Source organism: Ambystoma mexicanum, chromosome 14, assembly GCF_040938575.1.
Source record: "Ambystoma mexicanum isolate Mex_15411 chromosome 14, UKY_AmexF1_1, whole genome shotgun sequence".
Classification (NCBI taxonomy): domain Eukaryota; kingdom Metazoa; phylum Chordata; class Amphibia; order Caudata; family Ambystomatidae; genus Ambystoma; species Ambystoma mexicanum.
In genome coordinates, this window is record NC_090940.1 from 37,303,758 (window position 1) to 37,328,778 (window position 25,021).

The window sequence follows — 25,021 nt, forward strand, 5'->3', positions numbered from 1 at the left end:
GAACATCAGAAAGGCAATTGGCAGGGGAATATGAAAGGCAAAGTGGAGCTTTGGCCTAGTCTCAGTTGGAAGGAAGTTCAAGGACATGACCCTAGAACCAATGCGAGCAACATGAGGGCAGTGGAGAAAAGCATGAAATGTTTAAGTTACTTACCTGTAAACATTGTTCTGCAGCATGGGTCTGGCATGGATTCACATGCTCATGAATATTCCGTCGTCAAGCTGTGAATCCTCGGTAAAAGAAAAAACACAGTTTCACTTTAGCTTGAAAACTGTATTTCTCATCTAAACCAATAACTGTCCTCTGGGTCATACTGCCCTCATCCAATGACAGTCCTCTCCCCAAACCCCTCCCCTGGCAGCCATCTTCAGATTTGGTAGCACGTAAAGTGGCAATATGACCAAGAAGAGACGTAGAGGGGTAGGAGGGAGGCTACGCATGTTAATCCATGCCAGACCCATGCTGGAGAACAGTTACAGGTAAGTAACTTGTTCCTTCTCCAGCATGGGGTCTGGCATGGATTCACATGCTCATGAATAAGGAATACATAGCAGTACAACATTACACAACCACAGGAGGTGGTAAGGCTCAACAGAAGCAAATAATTCTTACCTCTGGAACAAACTCACCTCAAGCGAACAGGTTGCGTAGCACTCCTTGGCTGACTTTGGACACCTCCCGGGAATCCCTGTTGACGCAGTAGAACGTAGTGAAGGTGTGCGTGGACCTCCATGTAGCAGTCCTGCAGATGTCCAGCGGGGGCACACCAGACAGGACGCCTTTGAGGCGATCGCTCTGGTAGAGTGGGCTCTCGGAAGGCCGGGCAGCGGTCAGTTAGCCAACCGATGATAGAGCGTGATGCAGCCGGAGAGCCACCTTGAAATGGAAGCCTTGGTCAAGGCCTTCCCATGGTTCACTGGACCAAACTTCACGAAAAGTTGTGAAGTCTTCCGAAAACTCTTTGTGCACGTCATGTAGAACTTCAGGGCATGAGCAACATCCAGCAAGTGCAAGGCCCTTTCCACCAGCAGCAAAGGTTTCGGGAACAAAACAGGTAGCACCAAAGGCTTGTTGAGGTGGAATTCCAACGGAACCTTCAGCATGAAAAAGGGGTGCGTACGCATTACCACCCTTAATTCGTGGAAAGTCAGGTACAGTTGCTTGCAGGATAGAGCCTGTATCTCACCTACCCTTCTGGCAGAGGTGATGGCCACAAGGAAAGCCATCTTCCATAAGAGAAACTTGAGCAGGGCTTGATGTATAGGTTTGAAGCCCCCCCCCCCCCATCCCTTATGAGTCTCGTCAGAACCACGTTCAGGTCACACGCTGGGGCCTTCACCGGCGGGAAAGATCAGAAAAATCCATTGAGAAACTCCTTGACAAGAGTGTGGGACAAAAGCGAGGATCTTCCTGAGGATCAGGTGTAGCAGGAGATAGCCGCCAGATGTACCTTGATGGAGGCGTGCGTCAAACCAGCCTTTGCCATGGTTAGCAAGTATGGAAGGATATGTGGAACCATGATCATCAGAGGGGTAAGCCTTCTGCAACAGACATCACATAGCCAAACGCTTTCACTTACGGCCGTAGCACTTTAAGGTCGACGACACCCTGACCTTGGCGTGGACCTCCCTGCCGTCCACTGGCAACTCAACCTCCAAACTCTAAGGCGGCAGGAGCCGAGCCTTCAGGTTCAGCAATCCTGGGTCATGTTGAAGGATTGAGCCTCCCTCTCTGGTGAGAAGATCCTGAACCAGCACCAACTTGACTGGAGGCACCGCCGATAGACTGAGAAGGTTTGGATACCAAATCTGTCCCGCCCTCGCCGGGATGAGTATCATCTTGCAATGACACTGTCTGTGTGTTGATGACTTGTAGCAGCAGAGGGAACAGAGGAAATGCGTACATAAATAGCTCTTCCCACGGCTGGTGAAATCTGCTGGCAAACTTATGGCATTTGGAGTTCGCTGACGTAGCAAACAGATCGATCTGCCCCATTTGATGAACAGGCGGTCCACCTGATCCTGACCAAGTTCCTGCTCGTTGTGTTCTTGACTCCTGCCTGGTGAAGAGGGACAAAGAACATCTCCTGTCCGACGGCCAAGTTCCACAAGTACTGCGCTATCATGGAGAGCGCCAGGGATAGAGTGCTCCTTGCTTCCTGATGTAGAACAGAGTGGTGGTGTTGTCTGTGAAGATCCTCACCACCTTGCCTTTCAGAGAGGGTAGGAACGACTTGAGGGCCCAGAACACTGCCGTATCTACAGGATGTTGATATGCATATCTTTCTCCTCTGGCAGCCACAGGCCTCTGTCATGCAGACATCCGGGGTGCACTCCCCAACCTTCCAGGAAGGCATCTGTAGTGATCATCTCCTGGTATGGGGTGTTGGGGTAGTTTGAAATCCTGTGCCTTCGGCAATATTGGTGCGGACCCCTATTGCCTGTCGGAACTCTTCGTTGAGAGGGATCTTTTCCGTGAAGCTTCCAGACACCTGTATCCAACAGGTGTCCAGGAATTCCTGGAGGGGTTGCCTCTGCAACCTGCAGAGACGGACAAGGTAGATGCAGGATGGCATGCCCAGTAATGACTTGATGGCCCGCACCATGGCAGTCTTCGTTGACGACAGCCGTTGCACCTTTCCTTGCATGGCTGCTAGCCTCTCCTCCAAGCGCGATGCCAGGCAACATGCTGTATCGAGTCTGGCGCCTTGGAACACTGCATTCTGTGATGGCGCTAAGCAGGACTTCGTATAGTTGACAGAATCCCAAATCCATCAATAGTCAAACGGTCTTGTATGCCTGTTCTTTGGCCAGCTCCTGCGAGCTGGTGCGCATCAGCCAATTGTCCAGGTACAGGAATACGTGTATGCCCTGCAGACTTCGATGGACCGCCACTGGTGCCAGGCATTTCGTGAACACTCTTGGCGCCGACTTCAAGCCGATTGGTAGGGCCTTGAACTGGTAGTGCTGGCCCTGCACCAAGAAACAGCGGAATCTGAGGTTTCTTGTGAATGGGGACGTGGAAATAAGCGTCCTCCAGGTCCAACGACGTTAAGAAGTCTTTCACCAGTTGGCTCAGCAAGTGTTGCAACGTGACCATTCTGAATTTTTGGGCCTTTAAGAATTTGTTCAGATGCCGTAGGTCCAGGATGGGCCTCCAGCCGCAGTCTTATTTCTGACTAGAAAGTATCTGGAATAGCCTCCAGAGCCCCATAGCCGTTGGGAAACCAGCTCTATAGCCCCTTTTCACAGCATGGCTCTTACCTATTCTAGAAGCTCTGGGGTGTGCTGCTCCTGACGCGGAACCAGCGGAATACGATGACACTTGCGTTGGAACTCCAAGGTGTGCCCCTGGGCAAGAGCATCCAGCACCCAACTGTCGGTGGTGCCGTTTCTCTACTTGCTGATGAACCTTATCAGCCGGCCTCCCACTGGGGTGCACAAGTGGGGGGCCTGATGTCTTGGCCGGTTCAGGCTTGCTTGGGTGCCAGCGTCCATATTGGACTTCAGGTTTGGACCCTGTGAGAAGTCAACAGGCCCAGGACCTTATGTGTTCCTACCCTATTAGGATCAACCAAAAAAACATCATAGTAGAGCCCTTCCTGAATCTCTGTAGGGGAAACAAACTCAAGTATTTTAACTTAAGGGATCTCTCAGAACAGGCTGGGAGGGAGGGCCGGGGTGAAGAGAAAAGTTGCATGGTCTTGAGATACTGTCCCAAGATTCTCCAGGGGGAAAAACAAGATACCTTTAACTGAGGACGTTTGTTTCATAGGTGGAATTTGTTGCATTTTTCGTGACCTCTTGGTGTGGAGAATGTGGAACCCCTTCATGGGGAGCAGTTTTTTGCTCAGTTGCAAACATTCACATGCTGCCTTTTTCTTCCTCATAAATTATCTGAACGGAGCGCAGTGGCCTGTGGAAAAGCGCTGTGTGGCAGCATGTTCCACAGACTGCACAGAGGTCAAACACCTTGTGGAAGACGAGCCAAATAATGCGTGCAGGTCTTTCAAAGTAAGAAGATGCACAGCCCATGAACCTTGAAGTTCATGGCACAAACCAGAGGGGAAAGAATGTAGTCACAGAATAAGTGTGCCTTTGCCCCATCTGTGCACAGAAAATAATTGGAGGGGTTGGAAGGCTGCATGAGGGAGGGAGGTGCCATACTGTGGGAGGTGTCGCACAGCGATGCAATAGCCTATGCGCCGAAGCATAATATTTGTATGCGAATCTGCCCTGCTCTGCATCATCCTCTGTTGAGTCCGATTAACACCGAAAGGTCCCATTGGTACGAGTACATTCTGATATTTTGTTATTACAGTATAACAGAAGACTACAAATAGCATTTAAGCATCTTTGCTAAACATTTTAATTTAATAAACGTTTTTAGCTATTTCATTGCCGGCACTTATTTTGAGAAATTACCACATACGGTTTTACTTCTGCCAATGAGGTCAGAGACCCTACAAAAAAATCAGATCATCAGGAAATGTAGTGATGTAGGGGGACCCAGAGGGGGTATCCCTACAAAATATCCCCACCAAAGATATCGCTGTACATATGGCCGTTTATCTCACCATAGGCAATATTTTTGGGGGGGATAATTTGAGAGAGTGGGGTTGCGGGGGTGTCCCCCGCACATTTTAAAATAATGCAAGGGTTGCGGGAGTGTCCCCCGCAGGGTCCATGGGTCAATATTGCCACAAAAATATGGCAATATTTTTGTATCGTGATATTTTTGTGGGGATATTAACACATGGAACCCCAGAGGGAGAGAACCACCCTTGGACAACCATGAGCTCTGCAACAAACATCCACAAACGCACATCCGAGTCCTTTACCTTTCTCAACACTAGGATCAGAGAGCTTGTGATGCACCGCTGCAGGATTAATTCCATCTCAAATAAGAAAACCATTAAAGTGTGGGAGTGCTATTCGGGCAAGTGCATTTCAAGAAATGGCTTTGAGACTGCCAAATCTCGGACTCTCATGAAGGGCAACTGCGGATATAACAAGTAAGCTTTACCATCCCTGCAACACCAATGAGGCACACCTCTTGGAAACCAGATCCCAAATAAGTCTTAATTACTGCTTTACGCCTCACACCAACACCTCCAACCCTCTAGCTACAGCATCCTGAGGCGGCCACAGGACAGTGATTATCCCTCACCAAAACATACAAATACAATAAAGCCTCCCATGCTGGGCAAAGAGCGCTGTAAGACGGCTATGAGGGTGCACTAAACAGAGGAAGAATAAAGAGCAGAACAACATACTTGTGAATTCAAGGAGCTCAGGATGTAGACTGTAGGGCACCAAAGGATCCGGCAGCTCAGCAAGGAAAGCCTTCAGAGCCCCTGCAACAGCATTCACTGTGACTGCCATAGACACAAGGTTTAGATTGCGGTCTGAAAGAGAAAAGAAGCTTGCGATTAGTTCCAAGGGCACAGTCAACTGAGCCAACATACTGATGAGGATAAACGTATGTAAAACCAAGTGATAATGAGTTAGAATAACTTTGCTAACAATGTGGTGCAAGTAGAATGTGGTAGCAGTCAGAGCAATCGCTTGTGGCTTGGTTCTCACTGAGCCGGAACTGAATACTACTCAAGCAGTGCATTCTTACCATGCCGCGCGTGTTGCTCTGTCCTCCCCTCTGTGATTAGCAGTGTGCTAGCACATCAGAGGATATCCTCATACTTTACTTGTTGCCTTGCCCTCTTAAGTCTCAGTTTTTACAAAGCAGAAATCTGAGTACACTTGCAGTGTGCCGGGACACTGTGCACAACAGCTTACACATAAATCAACCCTCACTGTATGGAGAAATAATACAAGCATGCATGGTATGAATGCAGGTATTGTAGCCTTATCTTGTCTCAGTACCTCAGCCCACACCCCTTTGCGGACAACAATACTAATCTATTTTCAAGAGACGTGCCTAAGCATACTATACCACCACCATGGCACACTTGCTTCTCAGCCCTCTCCAGGGAGTAATATAAATCTAATATCACACTGACGGCCAGCCAAGAGAGCAGGATTCACCTCGTCTCACATGCAGCCGCCCTACCCCTTAGCAAGCAGGTAGGTATATCTGCGCAAAGTGCCAGTGCACCATTAGCTTGACATACTTGTTGCATTGTTTAAACCCAATACTCCAAAACAATTTGCCTCCAACGCGGAAAAACAAGATGTAATCCTGCCCTACCACAGAGTCTGATGCATCATGTTCTTCTCATTACCGAGGATTTGGGTAGAAGCACATGGTGCGATAAAGTATTTGCTCTGGTCAGTTTCTCTCCAATTTGACGAGGGACCCAGACTGGCTCTGGGCACAGAGTAGGGGAGAAAGGGAGTTGTGTGCCTCCCTGAGCAATTGGATGATGGGCATGGGGGTGATATGGTAGGACGCCCTATTGGTTCATGAAAACCAAAAGTCCTAAAGGGACAAAACCACAAAAGCTTCAGTTTAGCCACAGTCCATTTCATTGACGCAATATCCACAGTGTTTGTCCTAACCCTGGTCCATCCCTACTCGAAGTATAAAAGAAGCCAGTTCAAAGCCTCCACTCAGCTCCGGAGACCTGCATTTGATCAATGTTGCAAATTCATGACTTTCCAACATCAAATCTATCAGTATGTGCAAGCCAGAATTCTCTATATAGTAGGCTTAACCTTTTATGGTATGGTAGTGTGGAGCCAAGGGTGCCTATGCTTATGGCTGAAGCAGAAGGCAGCTCGGTAGCTTGGCCAGCTTGGTGAGGAAAGTGCGTTTCTGGTTTCAAGCCCCCTTGCCACTGGCTGCTAAGGATCAAGTTGGTAGGTGTTTGTGGGCAATTAGAGCTTGTGCACGATAGGAGGGTTTGGATACTCCTGCACCGTAAATATGCCAAGTGAGAGGACCACTATACTACTACTGCAGTTTCGGTGACAGCAGCCCACCTGTATCTGCGCTAGGGCAATGGTACTGTAGCAGATCCTGGATCAAGAACAGCCATGCTTTGTGAAAATTGCATCAGAGCATGCTTCAGAAAGACTCACGGCTCTACAGAGCATGTGGAATTGATTAAGACCTTTCTGAGCAGGCCTGACTGTGGAAAGAATGACTCTCTCATGAGTCTTTTTTCAGTCACGTGCAGGTTGACGGGCACATAGGGACAACTGCAGCCAGCACCATAACCATACCCGCTTGTCATTAGTTTCCTTATGTGGCACCCAGTGGCAGAGAATTGGGGGGCAGACGGCCTCAATTAAAAAGAAGGAAAAAAACAAGAAATAAAAACTAGGACATGTCACACACAGGTTATTATTCATATATTTAATATCAGCACTGGCTGGCTAGTGAGCGCCTGCCAGTGCTAATAATTAAAAAAATGTGTCATGCACAGTCCTGTGCAGGGCACCACTCAGGGTTGCGTGCGTGGCTGCACACCGCCCGGGGCATTCAAGTCCTTCCGGGACACACCGTCACTGCACGAGCCTACACCAGCATGCTTGCTTGTCGTGTCCCTGCCTGCCCCGGCCAGAAGACCTAACTAAGGGAAATGTTGTGTATGGGATACATAACTCACTGTAATCGTATTTCTGATGCTTGTATCTGCTTAGAGTCACATGCTATGCATAGGCCAACATCTAGTGGTAGCCGCAGAGTATTACATTTTCTATTTACGAAACTCAAAAAGGGACGTCAACAGGGCGTTCCAGTAATACTATCCCTAGAGTGACGTCACCTGCACCCATGGTCCTTCATGCATCGAGGTCCCTCAGAATGTTTTGTTTCTTATATGAGGTAGCATGAAGCGTAGCGCGAGTAAGATGCAATAAAGCAGATAAAGCCAGAAAACGTCTATGCATCTTCTACTCCACAGGGTAGGAAGGGTCCCAGATATAAGCATCAGAAATACGATTACAGTGAGTAATGTATCCCTTGTGAGGCTTGTGGATCTGCTTAGATCACATGCTATGCATAGATTAGAGAGCAGTGTCTGGAGAAGGTGGTGGGTTGTGAGAAGGTACAGCGGCAAATCAATGTTTTAGCACTGCTTGTCCCACCTGTGAATCTGCTTTAGAATGTGTGTCAATGCAATAATGCGTAGTAAAAGTATGTATGGAACTCGATGTAGCTGCTTTGCAAATGGCGTCCAGAAGGTGGTTTGCAATGGTAATGTTTGGTATGGTATTTGTAAAGCACCTATACACGAGGCATGGGTTTCAAAGTGCTGAGGGAAGGAGCAAGGGGAAAAAACAGCCATTCAGAGACCTTGAATTTCTAAACGATACAAGTCTGCACAGGCAGAGTAAGTGCATATAATACAATTAACAGTGTAGATAACAAATAGATCTGACGAACATTCTGCAGTTTTTCCAAGTGCATTGAGGCGCCACCATGCAAGGAGGGGAGACAGGGTGACCGACTATCTTCAAGGCATGGTACCTTCATATCGTGCAAGTGCACAAACGGTACAGGAGAGGGGAAGGGGTCCAAGTACGCCCAGTCAGTCAGAATCTGGGGTAAGCGCTGAGAGATGTCATTGACCAAGTGCAATAGCGATGTGGCAAGTGCAGGCTTGGAGGCAGTGTGAGGACTGGCGAGGGTGCCAGTGACCTGTGAGACTGAGGTACACCGGGGGCCAATCAGCAAAACTGTGTGGAAAAAGAGGAAGAGAAGTATAGAGTGAAGCTAGGATAGCAGGGTAGAAGGAGGAGAAGAGGAATGTCTTAAGGAGTTTCCGGAACTTAAGGAGATCAGGCTCAAGACAGAGGGCACCAGGGAGGCTAAATAAAACCAAGGTAGCTCCTGTAACCCCCTGGTAGAGTGAGCTTTTGGTGTGAAAGGCGTAGTCTTGTTTGATAGGTAGTAGCAGAGCTGTATGCATTTGACTATCCATCTGGATTTTTTCTTAAACATGATGACCTCCCCTGCCAGGTGCAATGGAGACAAACAGTTGGTCTGTTTTTCTTAGCGATTGTCTTGTTTACATTGTAAAGAACGCAGTTCCATCCAGTGTACGAAGGTTCTTCTCAGCCGAGTTCGAAGGATTTTTAAAGCAAGAAGGTAGTTCAATGGATTAGTTAACATGGAATTTGCATATGAACTTAGGTGAAAACCTAGGGTACGTTCTTAGTACCAACTTGTCTTTGTGGATAACAGAGAAAGGGTCTTGCACTGACAACTCTTGTAGCTCACTGACTCTTCTTATGGAGGTGATGGCCACCAGAAAGGCTGTTTTGTATGCTGGTTGTGTAAGGCTGGATTTGTGCAAAGGTACAAAGGGAGGACCTATGAGCTTTCAGAGTACCACATTGAGATCCCACCCTGGAGGCGGGTTGGAAATAGGGGGCGGGAGGGTAGCGTCACTTAAATCCCTTCCATGAAAGCCTTAACGGGGACTTTCCACCAGGGCACCTTGTGTTTTTTGAAGTGGTATACGTGGACAGAGCCGCTAGGTGAACCTTGGAGTTGAATATTAGGCCAGCATCTAGTAAGTGGAGCTTGTAATGAAGAATGTTTGATGGAGTACTTTCAATAGGGTTTACATTTTTTGACTGGCACCATATTACAAATCGTTTCCATTTGTTAAATTAACAGTGTCTGGTGTTCGGTTTACATGCATCCTTGAGGATTTCCATACACCGTTGAGGTCGTTTTAAATGCCTAAACTCTATGACTTCAGGAGCCAAGCTCATAGATTGAGGATGGGGGTGTAACGTCCCCCTGTGTTGGGTGAGCATGTGGACTGGGCACAGGAGCTTGATTGGGTTGCACATCGCCAGTTTAAGCAGATGCGGAAAGAAGGTTGTCTTGCCCACATTGGAGCAACCAGGATTAGAGTTGCTTGTTCCTGGGGCATTTTGTGCACTATTCTGCCGAGCAGCAGTGTCGTGGAAAAGTGTAAGCAAATTTCCCTGACCAGCTCATCCATACGCCGTTCCCCTTGAATCTGGGTTGGGGTAACCTGCATGCAAAGTCTGGGCACTATGCGTTTTGGTTTGTGGCGATCAAGTCTAAAGGAGGATAGACCCAGAGGGAAAAAGATACTGCCTAAATCCCTCCGTTGAGTTGGCACTCATGTTCTTCGGGTATGGGATCTCTGCTTAGAGAGTCTGCTAGAGAATTGAGTTCCCCGGAACGTGTTGAGATACTAGGAACATGTTCCGCTTGAGTACCCATTTTCTGGGCTAGTCTAGACAGACTTGGAGAGTGTGTGCCTCTCTGCTCGTTTATGTAAAACATGGCAGTGGTGCCGTCTGTGAGGACTTGCACTACTTGACATGTAAGATGCACCTGAAAGGCTTGTTGGGATTCGAGTACTGCTGGTAGCTCTAAAAGACTGATGTGATTTTGGGATGTGATCTGTGTCCACAGGAAATGTACGGTGTGGTGAACCTCCCCATCCGGAGAGCGAAGAGTCCGTTTTAACTATCGATTGCACTGGAGGATTGTTAAAGCGTTTTCCCTTTAACAGATTTTCCTTTGTCCACCAGCGTAGCGCTTGAACTAGGGTTAACAAAACAAACACTACATCGCCAACTGAACATTTGCCTGAGACCACCGTTTGGCTAACCACTCTTGCATTGGGCGCATGCGCAACCGTGCATGAGGAACTAGGTAAATGCATGAAGCCATCACCCCAAGCAAGCGCATTGCCTTGTGTTTGGTTATTTGGCGACCGGCCATATATGGAGGTATTTGCAGCAGTATGTTTTGTACTCTTTAGTTTGAGGGGAAGACTAGCACCTCTTCCGTTTTTAGGACGGCTGCTAGGAACTGTTCGGTTTTGCTTGGAACGAGACTGATTTTTTCTCGTTGATTGAGAATCCCAATTGCAACAGAAGATGGATTGTCCTTTGGGTGTTTTGCTTGCAAACTTGAGGGGATTCCCCCGTTATCAGCCAGTCGTCCAGATAAGGATACACTTGGATCGATTCTCTGTGTAAGTGCACCGTCATTATCGCTAACAGCTTGGTGAATACCCTTGGAGCGGAGGCTATGCCGAAGGGTGGCACCTTGAATTGATGGTGTGGATTCATTATTTTGAAACGCAGGAACTTGCTATGCGCTGGGAACATTGAAATATGAAGGTATGCATCTTTCATGTCCAAAGTTGCCATGTAGTCCCCCTGTTTTAGCAGTGGGATTACTTCTTGTAGCGTAGTCATGCAAAATTTTAGAGGCTTGACATGTGTTCGCAGGGCGCAGGTCTAGGACAGGGCGCATTGTAAGGTCTTTCTTTGGCACAAGGACAATTTCTATGGCGTCCTTTAGTAGAAGTGCTTTGACCTCTTCTAGCAGAATGCACTGTTCTTCCTGCATAGTTTGTCTTGGTGGGTGGTTGGGTGGTGTCTGAGTTTAATGCAATGGCCTCCCACCACGGTCGAAAATACCCACCTGTCTGACCTGATCCTCTCCCATGCATGGGCAAAATGAGAAATGCGACCCCACCTACTGGAGAGGCATGTGAGGGGACCTGGAGCGGGTAGTCATTGCTTTGGTGGAGTGGAGCCTCTGGAGGAGGAACTGCCTCTGCTTCTCGACCTTCAGTGGCCCCTTTAAAAATGTTGGGAGGATTGCCCCTGTGAGGAATCCCAAGATGAAGTCTGCCCGCCCTGGTTATAGTTGGAGGACCGTTGGAAGTTTTGTCCTCTTAAAATGGTGTGTATTAAATGAGCCTCTGCACAAAAGGTTTGTTTGTGAGATGTCCCAGGGATTTGAGTGTCATACTCCTCCTTAGCACTTTTCAGTGCATACTTGACCGCTTTCCAAAATAAGGCATTGGGCCCAATTGGAATATTTAAAAGGATGGCTTGGGTTTCCAGCTTGAAACCTTATTGACGTAGCCAGGCATGGCGTCTAATGAGGGTACCCTCTGCTACTATCCGGCCTGCATTATCTGCTGCGCCCAGATTATTCTTCTGGATGCAGCTTGCCACCTATTTACCTTCAGCTACTGTTTTTAAAAGCTGCGTTTTCAGGGACTCCAGGGCAGAGTATCTGTTGTGAGATCTCTTTCCACTAGGAGCATCATGTTGGCTCTCCTCACTTGGTAAGCAGCCAAGGAAGATACTTTTCTCCCCAATATGTAAATCGTTTTGCTCTCCTTGTCAGGTGGGGCTTCGGCAGAGACTAAAGGTGTGCCTGCTCTTTTCCTTGTGGTGGCCAACACGAGAGAGTCTGGCACTGCCGTCTGATCTAAACATCTTCTCAATGCGAGGGTTGACGGCCCTTGTCAGGTTGGAGGTAAGCAAAGAAGGCTGAATGTGCCTTTACATCAATTGGAGCAGTGGAATGAACTGTGCTGCAGATCTCTTCTCCCTGAGGATGTCCTCTACAAAGTCTTTGTCAACTTGTGCCTCCTGGGTATCAATTTTAAAATGTTCTGCAGCTTTTGAAAGAAGATTATACTGCAGCTGGTTATCCAACAGGGAATCAGCCACTGGTTGGGCAATATGGTCTGGAGATTGAATGATGTATACATCATAATATTGGTCTGTATCCTCCATGTCCCCTCAGTCTGCTATTGAGTCAGCGTCCTGCGAACTTGTAGTGTCATAAAAGTAAAGGTCGTCAGACACGTCTTGATATGTAGAAGTACCAGTTGTGTCACGTCTAGGCAGGGTCTCTTGGTGTCGGGCTGATTATTAGCTGCTACGCCTGGAGGTTGGTCAGTTGATCAGGGTGTTGATCAAAAAAGTTAAAGCTACACATTCTTCTCATAACTATCAAACTGTTCTGGGGTCCATTGAGAGGAGCTTGGTAACGCTGTGGGAGCAGGGGTATGGAAAGGCTCTGGTGCAGGGGGAAGTTTGTAGTGCATTGCCCCTGAGAGGGTGTCAGTAGAGGCAGTGTGTTCCTTATCCTTTATGACCTGTAATTTTGAGGATAGGGGCGAAGATTTTGAGTTTATCGACGTCTTGGATAATAGCAGAGTGTCCGAGATGTGTTTTTTAATGAGTTCTTTCATTATTGAATTATTAGCAAGGGTCGTCGACGTGTCTTTGAACGCACGGTTACGGCTAACCGAGGACTCGTCAGACTTGCTTCTGGTGTATGAAACAGGCTTTGTTGTCTGTTTTAGGTGCATTTCATGGGGCGAACGAGATACCCCAGAGGCCAGGGATTTTTCGGACCTTCCCTTCGACAATGTGTGTGGCGTATCAGTGGACAACACAGTTGACTGTTGGCCATGGGGGGTGCGTTTAGTGTGGCGTGCTGTGTGGGTGCTTGAGCCGCCAGGTGTCTCCATAGCAGAACCGCTGGCCTGCCTGTTGGGAGTCTGGGGCTCGCACGTGGGAATCCACTGAAACCACGCTCGTCCTCGGCATCACTTAGGATGCTGATGTTTCCAATCGCTGGAGGCTCCTTCAATGTCCATGGCGGCCTCGGCCTGCATGGCGTGGTGGGCCCAGGATTTAGTCTTCCGGTGCTTTAGAGTCTTAGTGCAAGTCCTGCAAACTGTTTCGAGCCTGTTTTTCGGAATGGTCCATAGGAAGGCAGAGATTAGACACCCTGTGTGATTCATTTCTAGGGAAACTTCCTGTTGCAGGAAGGACAACATTTAAATGGTGTGTTTTCCATGGTATGGAAAGATTACAGCTTGGCGATGTAAAAGGAAGTATAAGGGGATAGGCATTCTCTAAATGAGATGAATTAGGACCTCCCCCCAATCTCCCTTCTGTCCAGGGCCTTGGCCCGTTGGGGCATAGGTAGGCCACAGAAGGTTCGTCGAGACGGGAGGCGCCGTCGAATGGTCTTTTCCTCGAAAGATGTTACCGGAGATCTTGTGGTGTACGGTCATCGAAAGGACAGAAAAAAGTCTATATTTTAAACTTTGTATAAGTAATGCCATTAGCCAGAAGAAGGAACTCCGCATCTTGCGTCTGACTATGATGGCAGAAAAAACAATCTGAGGGACCTCGACACGTGAAGGACCATAAGTACAGTGGAGTTCACAATAGGGATAGTATTACTGGCACGCCCTCTCCTCGTCCCTTTGAGTTTCGAAAACAAAAAATGTAATACTCAGCGGCTACCACTAGGCATCGCCTATGCATAGCATGTGATCTAAGCAGATCCATAAGCCTCAGAAATGTATTTGTGTATTTATGTATGTATTTGAAATGTATGTGTTTGAACATGCACACATGCTTTTCAATTTGAAATGTATGTGTTTGAATGTATGCATGTGGCTGAATGTAATGCAGTGTGCGCACGCATGTGCGCTGGACCAGTTTATTTTATTTATTGGGTATTTATAATGCGCCTATAGGAGTGGATGGTGTTTCAAGGTGCATCAAGACAAAAGGGGGGGAGACAAGGATGAGTAAAAAACGTTCCTACTAGGCCTTGAGACATTCGGATTGTGCAAGTGCTGTAACAGGACATGTGCAGGTACAGTAGGTAAAATGCAGAAATGAAATGTCCACCTCATGGTGCAGGGGGACTAAATCAAGTATGCAGGTACAAATAGGTAAAATGCACTTGAGCGAGTAGCTTTGCATGTATGTATGTGTATATTGGTATCACTGTCTCGGCGTGTGTGTGCGCGCATGTGTTTGTAGCTTCTCCACTGCGGCTATTGATATGTCGTATGTCAGCATCCTTATGCATGGGATTTAAAGTGGCCATTATGGGCATAGATCATATGTGCCACTCTATGCCAGTAGTGGTCACTTCAAACTATATGCGTGCAAAGTTCATCCATTTTGGGTGAGGCGGGGGTCCACCTACCTGAGCCCTGGCCCATCATCGAGGAGCCACGCTAGCCCAGGGACCCTCCCTCAGCTGACTGTTGCAGCGCTCCTGGGCTGGCTTGAACTGTAAAGGGGAAACGCGATTTCCCTTTGACAGTTCGTATCCCCAACCACTTCCTTACTGTGGCATGAAGTTTCTTTACTGGGCCATCCATGATAAACCAAGCACGATAAGTGTTATTTGGATAGACTGGAATTCTGGCGCAGCCAATCTAGCCCTGTATTACTGTGGCATGGCATTTTATTCTAGCCATCTATGATAAAGTAAGCATAAGTGTTTGTACGTGGGTAGACTGGGTAGAGGTGGGTAGACTGGACTACATTGTGAAGCCAGTCTGGACAGGTTTTCTTATTGGGGAATGACATTTTTAAAGGCAAACCCAACAGGAGCATGGTCTTATGTGGGCATACTGCCATTTATTGACAGACAGTCTGGGCATGTTTTCCTATAGTAGGATTACTGGCATTACGTGCAAAATAAAAAAACCAGGGAAATGTATGTATGGGCACAGCCAGTGTGAAAATCTTTTCATACTGGCATATATTGCGGGCAAAGGCATCATGCAAATGAGTTGGGAAATGCTTGTGTGTACTGTTGGTGACTTGCAAACTGTCTGCAATTTTTACCCAGAAAGTGTGTTGTATAATGCAGAGTTTTCACCCAATATTCTTTTTTAAATCCCCGGGGGAGAGGTAACAGTCCAAACACCCAAGGTAGGTTTGGGCTCCCTCTCTACGCGCGGCCGCTTTGGCATATTTGGTGGAAATATGCCAGTATTTGGTCACTTTAAATCGCATGCATAAGGCTGCTGCCACAACTTCTCCATGCCAGTAATGGTCACCATAAATCATATGCATGAAGCTGAAGCACGTCTTGCATGCAATTTAATGTGACCGTTACTGGCATAGATAGATCGTGACAGCAGCCTTATGAACATGGTATAGTTCTCCTATGTGGTGTGCTGTTGCTGACATGGGATTTACTGGATTTTTTCATGTGCTACCCTAGAGAACCAACTGTAAATTGTATCACTTTTTACCTAATTTTTTGCAAAAATTGTGCTGCAAAATGCATAATTTAAGCACATTTATTTTAAATTGTGGGGGGGGGGGAGATAAACTCCACCCTCATTTTTTTGGATGGCTCCCTAGTTTGCACCGACTTGAGGAACAATTTGGAACCCTCCACTGAAAACATTCCCACCACCCCACAAGGTCTTGCTTACCCATAAATTGTTTAGAACTTGTGGGGGGCCCTTCAGAAGCCATCCATAAACTGTTTTATGTAGTGGCCCCCCAGAACCACGGCTGTCTGGGGATGCAAGATCCATAGAGACTGCAGCCCCTGTGCCTCTCAAACTACTAGTACTTTTTGAAAAAGGCATAATTAATAGCTTCCTTCGAGAATACTTATGGACTGTTTCTCATTAAGTGGATGTTGTCTCTGGGAATCCAGCCCCCTCCCCACCTCTGTGACAGAGCTGTTACTGGGGGAAGAGAGGATCCCAGTTGGTCTGTATTCCACCAGAAAACGTCAAGCCAGCATGTTGTTCAATCATTCCTGGGTGAATGAGCTCTAACAGTGCTGGGGCTTAGGGTGCCAAGCAGTTCCTCAAATTGAAACACCAGCAGGCACTCTCATTTTTGGAAGTAACAGATTCCTTGTGTAAGGAAAACTTATTTGTCAAACTTGGAAGAGCAGACAGCATCTAGTGCAGCAGCACCCACTGACCCATCCCAAGACGTCAGAAAAGGACACTTGCATCCTTTCATGTTGTACTGATATCCTTATTTTCTGGGGGAAGAACACCACACAAATCTCACACTTACAGGGCCCTGCAATTGTTGGTGTTCCTGAAGTTGTCTGAGGTGCAGAGACTAAATGTGAACAGTGTCGCCTTTGTGACTTCAGGGATAGGAACAAGATAAGAAATTCACAGCAGAAAAAACGATATGAAACCAACCAAAATTATAAAACCCTATCTATTAGGAGGCAGGAATGAAGGATGGTTTCACCACAAAGTAGTAAATCACAACCACAAAGTCAAAGAACAGCCATGGGATTCACAAAACAAAATGTGTCAACTCAAATTACAAAGTGGGAGAGAAAAGGAATCCAACATGGCGCATGAAGAGAAGCGGGTCACTCAAGTATTGAAAGATCAACAGCTACACCTAAGAGGTTAGGAAACTATAAAAGCAGATCAAGGTCACCAGTCTGTCTGGCCAGCCCTATGGTTGCGGGCAGTTGACGGTACGGCACCTATACACAGTGCCAACACTTTCCTCAGGCTTGAAATGACTTAAGAGCAGCTCTTAAGATGCAGCACAACCATCGTTCACTGACATTCCGAATAGATGTCAAGGGTAGCCCTGGCCCCTTTCCTACTCCTTCACACTCAACCATAAAGTTTAACGTGGCCAGATCAGGGGTGGTATTATCAATCTGGCAGGGACAGGGCTTCAAAACTTGCCTGCTGACAGATCAATTCAAAAGTGTCAAACCTCTGTCCAAGGCATCATGAAATCAACATTGGCCTGCCAAGTTATATGCCTCTATAGTTGAAAGGCCCATCTCAAAGCTTGTACTGCGATTGCTCAACAAGATGAGGAGCTGCCGCGTTGGTCCACCATTCAGGGCGAGACTGGCTGAAACGCTCACCTGGGACTACCAGGCCTCTATGATGTTAGCCCTAAAAATGATATTTATACATATATAGCTACATGAAACCAGAGCTTCTGGCTGGTAGTCGCTTCACCCTCAGCCAGGATGTATTAACTCGAAAACGTTACTACCCACCAAAAGTAGCCAAACATAGCCGTTCTGTGAAATTATGAAGGTATCATGATGCAGTGCACAATTTTTCGGTCTACCTCCAGGCCATCGCTTAGGTCAAACAAGGTAACCAGAAAAGAAGGATGTTCCCGGCTGGCATAGCTTTGGACTCTGCATCCCACTGCCTGAGGTTTTAAACCGCATGCAACTCTAGCATACCACATGTGTAAAAGCCGAGTTTGCAAACGCATGTTTTCACAGTGGGCACAGCTCTTTGAGGGACGCTTTTTGAGGGGCAAACGACTTAACAGCAACATATTGGGCCACTAACACCTACGGGCACTACAAATGGGCAAAAAAAGCATCTTCCAGGATGGGGAAGCAGAGAGTACACATGGATGTAGCAGTGAAGTTGCAAAGGCTGCAGACTTGGTTCACAGGAGGTCCCAAGCATGGATTGTCAAGGTCCACAGGTAAGCTGGAGAATGCCCGGCCAACTAGAGGATGAGGTCATATCGATGGTCGTGAAGATGGATAGCCTCAGGGCAGGAGGTCTTAAAAAGCAGCGCTTTGGAACAGCAAACTGGCATGCCAATAGCGCATCTATACACGTAAATGGTAAGGCCATAACCTAAAATTTAACCCATCCACGCAAGTTCACACGCAAATAATATTGAAGGAGATAGCGGTTAGAAAGCCAGAGTCTGGGACTAGCATCCACCTGGCATAGTATTAGGCTTTTGTAGGAGACGTGTGCCAGCACAGCAGCATCGGTTTATACTGAAGGTCAGGATGCAACCACACAGCACAAATGTTTTAGTTACTTATCTGTAACTGTATTTCTCCAGCATTGGTATCTTTCATAGATTCACATGCTAGAATAATCCTCTGATTTAAATAATGTATATATATATATTTAATTTTTTAATAATTATTTCCATAGAAATACAATGTAGGGGAGGCGGGCGCATGGGAATCTATGAGATACCAATGCTCGAGAAATACAGTTACAGGTAAGTAACTAAAACTTTGCCAGCATTGGTTCTTTCATAAGATTCAGATACTTGAATAGAATACCAAGCAGTTAGGCCATGCCCATACCATATATACATTCTGCAGACCCTTCTACTCGCCTTACTATAAAACAAGTAACCGGTTACATTACCAGGTAAGGCGGGAAGAGAAGGCTGCTCCTACCTTACGCAAAGAGATGGCGAAGAAGCGCTTGTCCCACTGCAGACTCTTTGCTGGCATCTTCTGCCAGGCAGTAATGTTTGGCGAACGTATGCAGAGTGCTCCAGGTTGCAGATGTCTTTCAATGGTACTCCAGCGTGAAAAGCAACCAAAGCTGCCCTCCCTCTGGTGGAGTGAGCCCAAGGCAGTCTAGTAAGTGGATCGTCTTTTGACTAATGGCAGTGGCCGATACATTGGGAAACCCAACGTGCCAAAGTTTGCTTTGAAATGTTCTGTCCTTTAGTCCGGCCAGCAAATGCTATTAAGAGTCTAGTCGAGGAGCTAATTCTTTAGTACTCTGGATGTAGAACTTTGGGACCCTTGCAACATCGAGTGAGTGCAAGGACCTCTCCGCATCGGAAGAGTGATTCATGAAAAAGGTAGGAAGTACGATGCGCTCGATGAGCGTCATTTCTGACAGTACCTTAGGTAAAAATGTTGGGTGCGTCCTTCGTATTTTAATTCATTTATTTTATTTACATTTTTAAAACACTCACAGCTCGGAGGCATCGAGGCGCTGTTACAGAATTTTTTGTTGTCTTAGTTGCATATTTATAACATGCTTAAATACCCAGAGGTTTCTAAGCGCGGACCCAGGGATCGAACCTGTGTTGCTTCGTGTCGTCTTGCTTCCAAGGCAAGCACGTTGCCATTGAGCCATCCTCCCGGGACACGATCTCTAAGAAACCAGGTGAAAGGAGGCTCTGAAGACAGGGCTTGCAGCTCGCTAATCCTCCTAGCTGACGTGATAGCTACTTTCCAGGATAAAAACTTTAAGTCACACCTGTGAATTGGTTCGTATGGTGGCTCCATGAGCGCTGCTAAAACAGTGTTCAGGCTCCATATAGGAACTGGTGTAGGAGTTGGCGGGAAGGTACGCATCAATCCTTTAAAAAATATTTTGATAGCCTGTTTGGTGAGTAAAGATGGTTGACCTGGGTTAGTCGTGTATGCAAATATGGTGGACAAATGCACCTAGATGGATGTAAAGAAAAGCCCTGCTTTCGCTAGGTGCAACAGGTACGGTAATATTTGTTCGATGGAAACAGAGAAGGTTCACTGAAGACGTTTTGCACCACTTGGTAAAACTGGTCCATTTCCGAATGTATGTTGTTCGTACAGAAGGGGCCCTAGAGGCCTTGATTACGTCCCATCATTCTGCAGGAAGATTCAGATCAATACATTTTCCTTGCTCAGAAACCATGCATGCCGTGACAGGCTCGCTGGGTCGTGGTGGAGCACCTTCCGAACCTTCCTAAGTTAAGAGGCTCTGATGAGCTTTGAGACGAATCGGAGGGCATCGAGACAGGTGATGCAGGGTTGGATACCAAACCTCGCGCGCCCAATCCGAAGCTATCGGGATCATCGAGCAGGCCTGTTCTTTCAGTCTGCAGAGCACTCTCGCTATGAGTGGGATAGGAAGGAAGGCATAAAGGAATTTTCCCGTCCAGTCCACTGAGAAGGTGTCCCCCATCGAGAGGTGTTCCGGATACCTGGAGGGGACCCTATGGCATTTTTTGTTGGCCTGGGTGGCAAAAAGGTTGATCTGTGGACATCCCCACGTGTGGAAAATCCTCCGGGTTTCTGCTTCATCCAGCTCCCATTCGTGGGATGCTGAATAATCTCTGCTTAACTTGTCCACCAGGACACTGTCCACTCCCGGTAGGTTTTCAGTCTTGATGTGGATCTTGTGATGCAAAGCTCAGGTACATAGCTTTTGAGCCTCTTGCGATAGCAATTCCGACCTTGTTTGTTCATGTAGTCTGTTTGAACGGTCATCGCCTGCCCTGCCAGTACCGGCAGGAAGGCTTTCAGGGCTCATCGAATTGCACTGAGCTCCAACACATTTATGGGCAGCTAAGATTCTTGGGTGGACCAAGTGCCTTTGGTTTGTAGATCTGCTAAGTGCGCTCCCCAGCCCGATAGCAAGGCATCCGTCCTGAGGAGAAGCCTAGAAAGGCATTCCCTGTAGAAGGTTCTGTGATAAGCTCCACCATCGGAGGGCTTTGTGAAAGGCAGCTGATAGTTGTATGGTATCTTCCCATGAGCAGATTGCCTGCTTCCATTGGTGGTCCAGGGTCTCTTGAATGGGCCTCATGTGCAGCCTGCAATTTGGTATGAGGAATATGCATGAGGACATCATGCCCAGAAGAGACTTTAGGGCACGGACCATGGTCGCCCCATTGCTTTGAAACCATGAAGACCGATGAGTTAGTGCAGATATTCTGTCCGCGGACTGTCTTACTCTGGGTATGCCGCTGTTGATTTCCGCCCCCAGAAACACCACAACACCGTCTTGTTGGGAACGGGGCAGGATTTCTCTTCGTTTATCGAAAACCTCAACTCCTTCAAGAGCTTTATTATTCTCTCCACCGAGGTACATGTCAGTCTGGGTGAGCTGGCCCTTATGAGCCAATCGTCTTAATATGGGAAGACTTCTGTTCCTGACCTTCTGAGGTATGCTGCCAAGAAAATGGGAATGTGACTCCCCTACGGCGAACCTGAGGAATTGCCTGTGGGCAGGATGAATGGGAATGTGGAAATATGTGCCCTCCAGTTCGAGGGTGGCCACAAAGTCGTGTTGGTTGAGCCACTGGAGAACGTTCTGAAGAGACATCTTGAATTCGATGCACTTGATAAACTTGAGCGCTCTCAAATCCAGAATCGGTCTCCAATGACCGTTCTTTTTATTCACCAGAAAGAACCGGGAGTAGAAGCCTCTTCCCCTTTGTCGGTATGGTACCGGCTCAAAAGCTGCTTTTAGGAGTAGCTTGTGAACCTCCAGCATGACCTGCTTCTGATACACTTTGTGTGGAACAGGGGCAAGGAACGGAGGTTGGTCAGGAAATTGATGGTGTGAACTTCGTGGACCACCTACTTGTCTGATGTTATTTTTAGCCAACGTTGATAAAAACGGCTTACTCTGCAGCCCACCCGGGTGCGTTGTGAGGGAGGAGGAAGGAGAAAGTCAGTTTTGCTTGCTCTGGGCCTTGGCCTGCTTGGAGCCACGCTTGCCCCTATGGGTGTACCTGTTTGATGACTGATGGCATCTGTCTTGAAAGGTGCATTTTTTCATTGTTGGAGGGGCGACTGAAACCCCTATATTTTGAGGATGCACCTCGAAAGGATCTACAATCTTTGTCCTTAAGGGAACTGATGGCTCGTGCCATATCAGTATCAGCTTTAATACTCCTGAGATGGGTCATCAATCTTTTTACCAAAGAGATATTGCTCATCGAAGGGCATATCTAAGATCTGAGCCTGAACTTCTGGTCTAAAGTTTGTAGCTTTCATCCAGGCTTGCCTTCTCAAGACTGTACCATGGGTCATTTGTCAAACACGACTGCTATGTCAATAGCTGTGACGATCATATGGTCCGAGGTGGCCTCATCATCAGAAATGATTGCTTTGGCCTCTTCTTGCAGGTCCGTGGGCAAATCCTTGGTCAGTTTGGATATACGGAGCCACAGCTCATGGTCCAGTCGTGCAGTCATGGCCAGGGCGTTTCCAGCCCTGATGGTGAGAGGCCGAAGATGATACCTTCCGGCCCATTGCCTCCAATTTATGTCCTTCTTTGTCCGGTGGAACTGAAAGAGGTGAGGCTGGATTAGGCAACCTTTTCCTGGCTCCAACCATTATGAAGGAATCCGGTTTGGTATGCCCCCTTAGGCATAATGGTGCTGTGTCCGGTGCCTTATACTTCTCCCGCCTTGAAACGAGGGCCTGTGTGGACAATGGGGTAGCCAAAATGTTTGCTCCAGTGACCCATATAGTGTCTAAAAGAGGGATCGTAGCGACTGTTTTACGTTTGTCTCCATGTTCATAGAGCACTGATTTTTTTTATCTTCTGATCCAACTTGGAAATTAAAGAGGTCCACGGCTTTACCAATTATGGTATGAAAAGGCAGTAGATCATCTGGTGGTGAAGCATCTCCTGGGGTGGGGGGGGGCGGGGGAGTCCTTACTAGGCTTCTCTACAATGAAATCGTCCCACTCGCTCTGCACGTCTGGCTCTGGAGTAATCTCCCCTACTTCAGGGTCTGAAAAATCCCTGAAAGGATCTTGACAGTCGGAAACGGATGCAGTGGATGGGACTATCGTGGGGTCCCTTGTGGGTGGTCTCATAGGATCCCTTGTTCCCTTGTGGGTGATCTTGGCATAGGAAATCTAGAAGGGGAGACCCTTGTCGGCGAAGTACTGAGCGTCCTGCTTCCGGACCTACGGGGAGGTTCCGGAGAGCGTACTCTATTCTTAGGTCTGCTCCTGGTAGGAGAGCTTCTTGGAGAATTATGAGGAAGTGAAAACTTCCTTCGAGGAGATCTTTCCATCGGTCTAGAGGAAAGATGCTTCGGTCTCCGACACCTATTGAATTCGTCAATGATCCTCTGCATCGAAAGAATGAGTTCTGGATCATATGGGTCTGTGGGTTCCCCTGGAGTGGGATGCCAGGGAGGACTGTTCTCCTTGGCAGTGATGGTCGGTTGCTCAGGCATGAGTTCGGAATCCGAGTAATCCTCCTGTAAGATGTCTGGAAGTTCTGCCATTTCTTTTAAAGGAGATAGTTCAGCTCCTATTGGTAGAATGAGGTATTCCGGTGTATGTAGGCCTGTGTCCAATGGTCCGAACGACTTGCTTTCCTTGGAGGGCGTGTCAGGTATATCCGTGGACGGTGCCTTAGACTTGTTTTTCTCCGTCGACGAGGGGTCAGTAGACGTTGACGGTATCTTCGTCGACGATGATTTGGACTTAGTCGACATGGATGTCGTCACCGAGGACTTCGTGGATAAAGAAGGCTTCGTGGACAACAAGGGAGTCGTCGACGGATGGTGCTCCTTGACCGTCGACGATAGCTTCGTTGACAAGTGGTGAGATTCTTTCGTCGATTATTCTGACGAAGATGACTTAGTCGTGGACGAGGTTTGAAGAGTCGTCGTTGATGTCTTGGGTTTCGTCGACAGTTTACTCGTCGACGGGCCTCGATCGCCGGTGCTGCTCATAGACAGTGTTTTCGATGACTACTGCCTCCCTGTAATTTTTGAAAATGTCTCATTACCTTTGGAAGAGGTTTTCTCGTCAGGGTGCTTTTTCTTTTGGTCTCCAGATCCAAGGGATGGAGATAGAGATGACAAGTCCATCTTTTGCTAGCTCCTACGTGAGGGAGAGGACCTTCTTTCCACAGAAGCCCTTGTTTTTGAAGTTTGCCTCTCTGAAGGCTTCATAAACAGTATAGGGGCTGTCTTAGCTGATTCTTCATCAGAAGGGTGTCCTCTAGATTCCAAATGTAGGAGGAGTCTATGTCTGTCATGGAGAGTTTTGTTAGAAAAAGTCTTACAAATATCACATTTGTGAATTTCATGCGGATAGAGACAGTAAATGCACTGCTCATGAGGGTCTTCCATGTAGACCAGCTTCTTCTTGCATCTAATAGTCCCTGAAAAGGGAAGGCTTCTTGGTAGTGAATTGCTCTGACATGGTGTGAAGAGAGGATTCACTCAACGAATTCGGAGTAAAAACAAGTGGACTCAGGAGATCAAGGTAAAGCTATAAAGCTGTTTTTGAGAAAAAATAATTAAGCTAACAGCAAAGAAAAATTGAAAAGCTCAGAGCTGAGGATTCCCTTACAGTCTGTTAAGACTGCAGCGAATTTATGGCACGTTGGATTTCCCAATGTATTAGCCACTGCCATCAGTCAAAAGACTATCCACTTACTAGACCGCCTTCGGCTCACTTCACCAGAGGGAGGGCAGCTTCGGTTGCTTTTCACGCTGGAGTACCATTAAAAGACATCTGCAGAGCTGCAACCTGGAGCACTCTGCACACATTCGCCAAACATTACTGCATGGGCCAGTTCTTCGTCATCTCTTTGCGTAAGGTAGGAGCAGCCTTCTCTGGAAATGTAACCCGTTACTTGTTGTATAGTAAGGCGAGTAGAAGGATCTGCAGAATGTATATATGGTATGGGCATGGCCGAACTGCTTGGTATTCTATTCAAGCATCTGAATCTGAACGATCCAATGCTGGAGAAGTTTTAGTTACTTATCTGTAACTGTATTTCTCCAGCATTGGTATTTTTCATAGATTCACATGCACCTACCCGCCTCCCCCGAGAGGCGGCTCCCTCTTCCCGCAGCCATCCTTCCTCTTCCTGTAGTCTTCTACGGCTCAAAATCTGAAGATGGCTGCCGGGGGCGGACCTTAAACCCTGCCACCTCATTGGTTAGGGCCATAAGGACCAAAGTGAGGTGGAGGAACTACACAAGT

At 47.4% G+C, this 25,021-nt stretch overlaps 1 protein-coding gene across 1 annotated transcript in view; it reads right to left on the reverse strand.

The window, feature by feature from the left end:
* The window catches only part of ARHGAP5 (Rho GTPase activating protein 5), a 513,384-nt gene that overhangs the window by 40,615 nt on the left and 447,748 nt on the right, over positions 1 to 25,021 (reverse strand). The window contains exon 5 of the mRNA XM_069638466.1: positions 5,277 to 5,408. Coding sequence (XP_069494567.1) covers positions 5,277 to 5,408 — 132 coding nt within the window. The remainder of the gene's footprint in view (positions 1 to 5,276; positions 5,409 to 25,021) is intronic.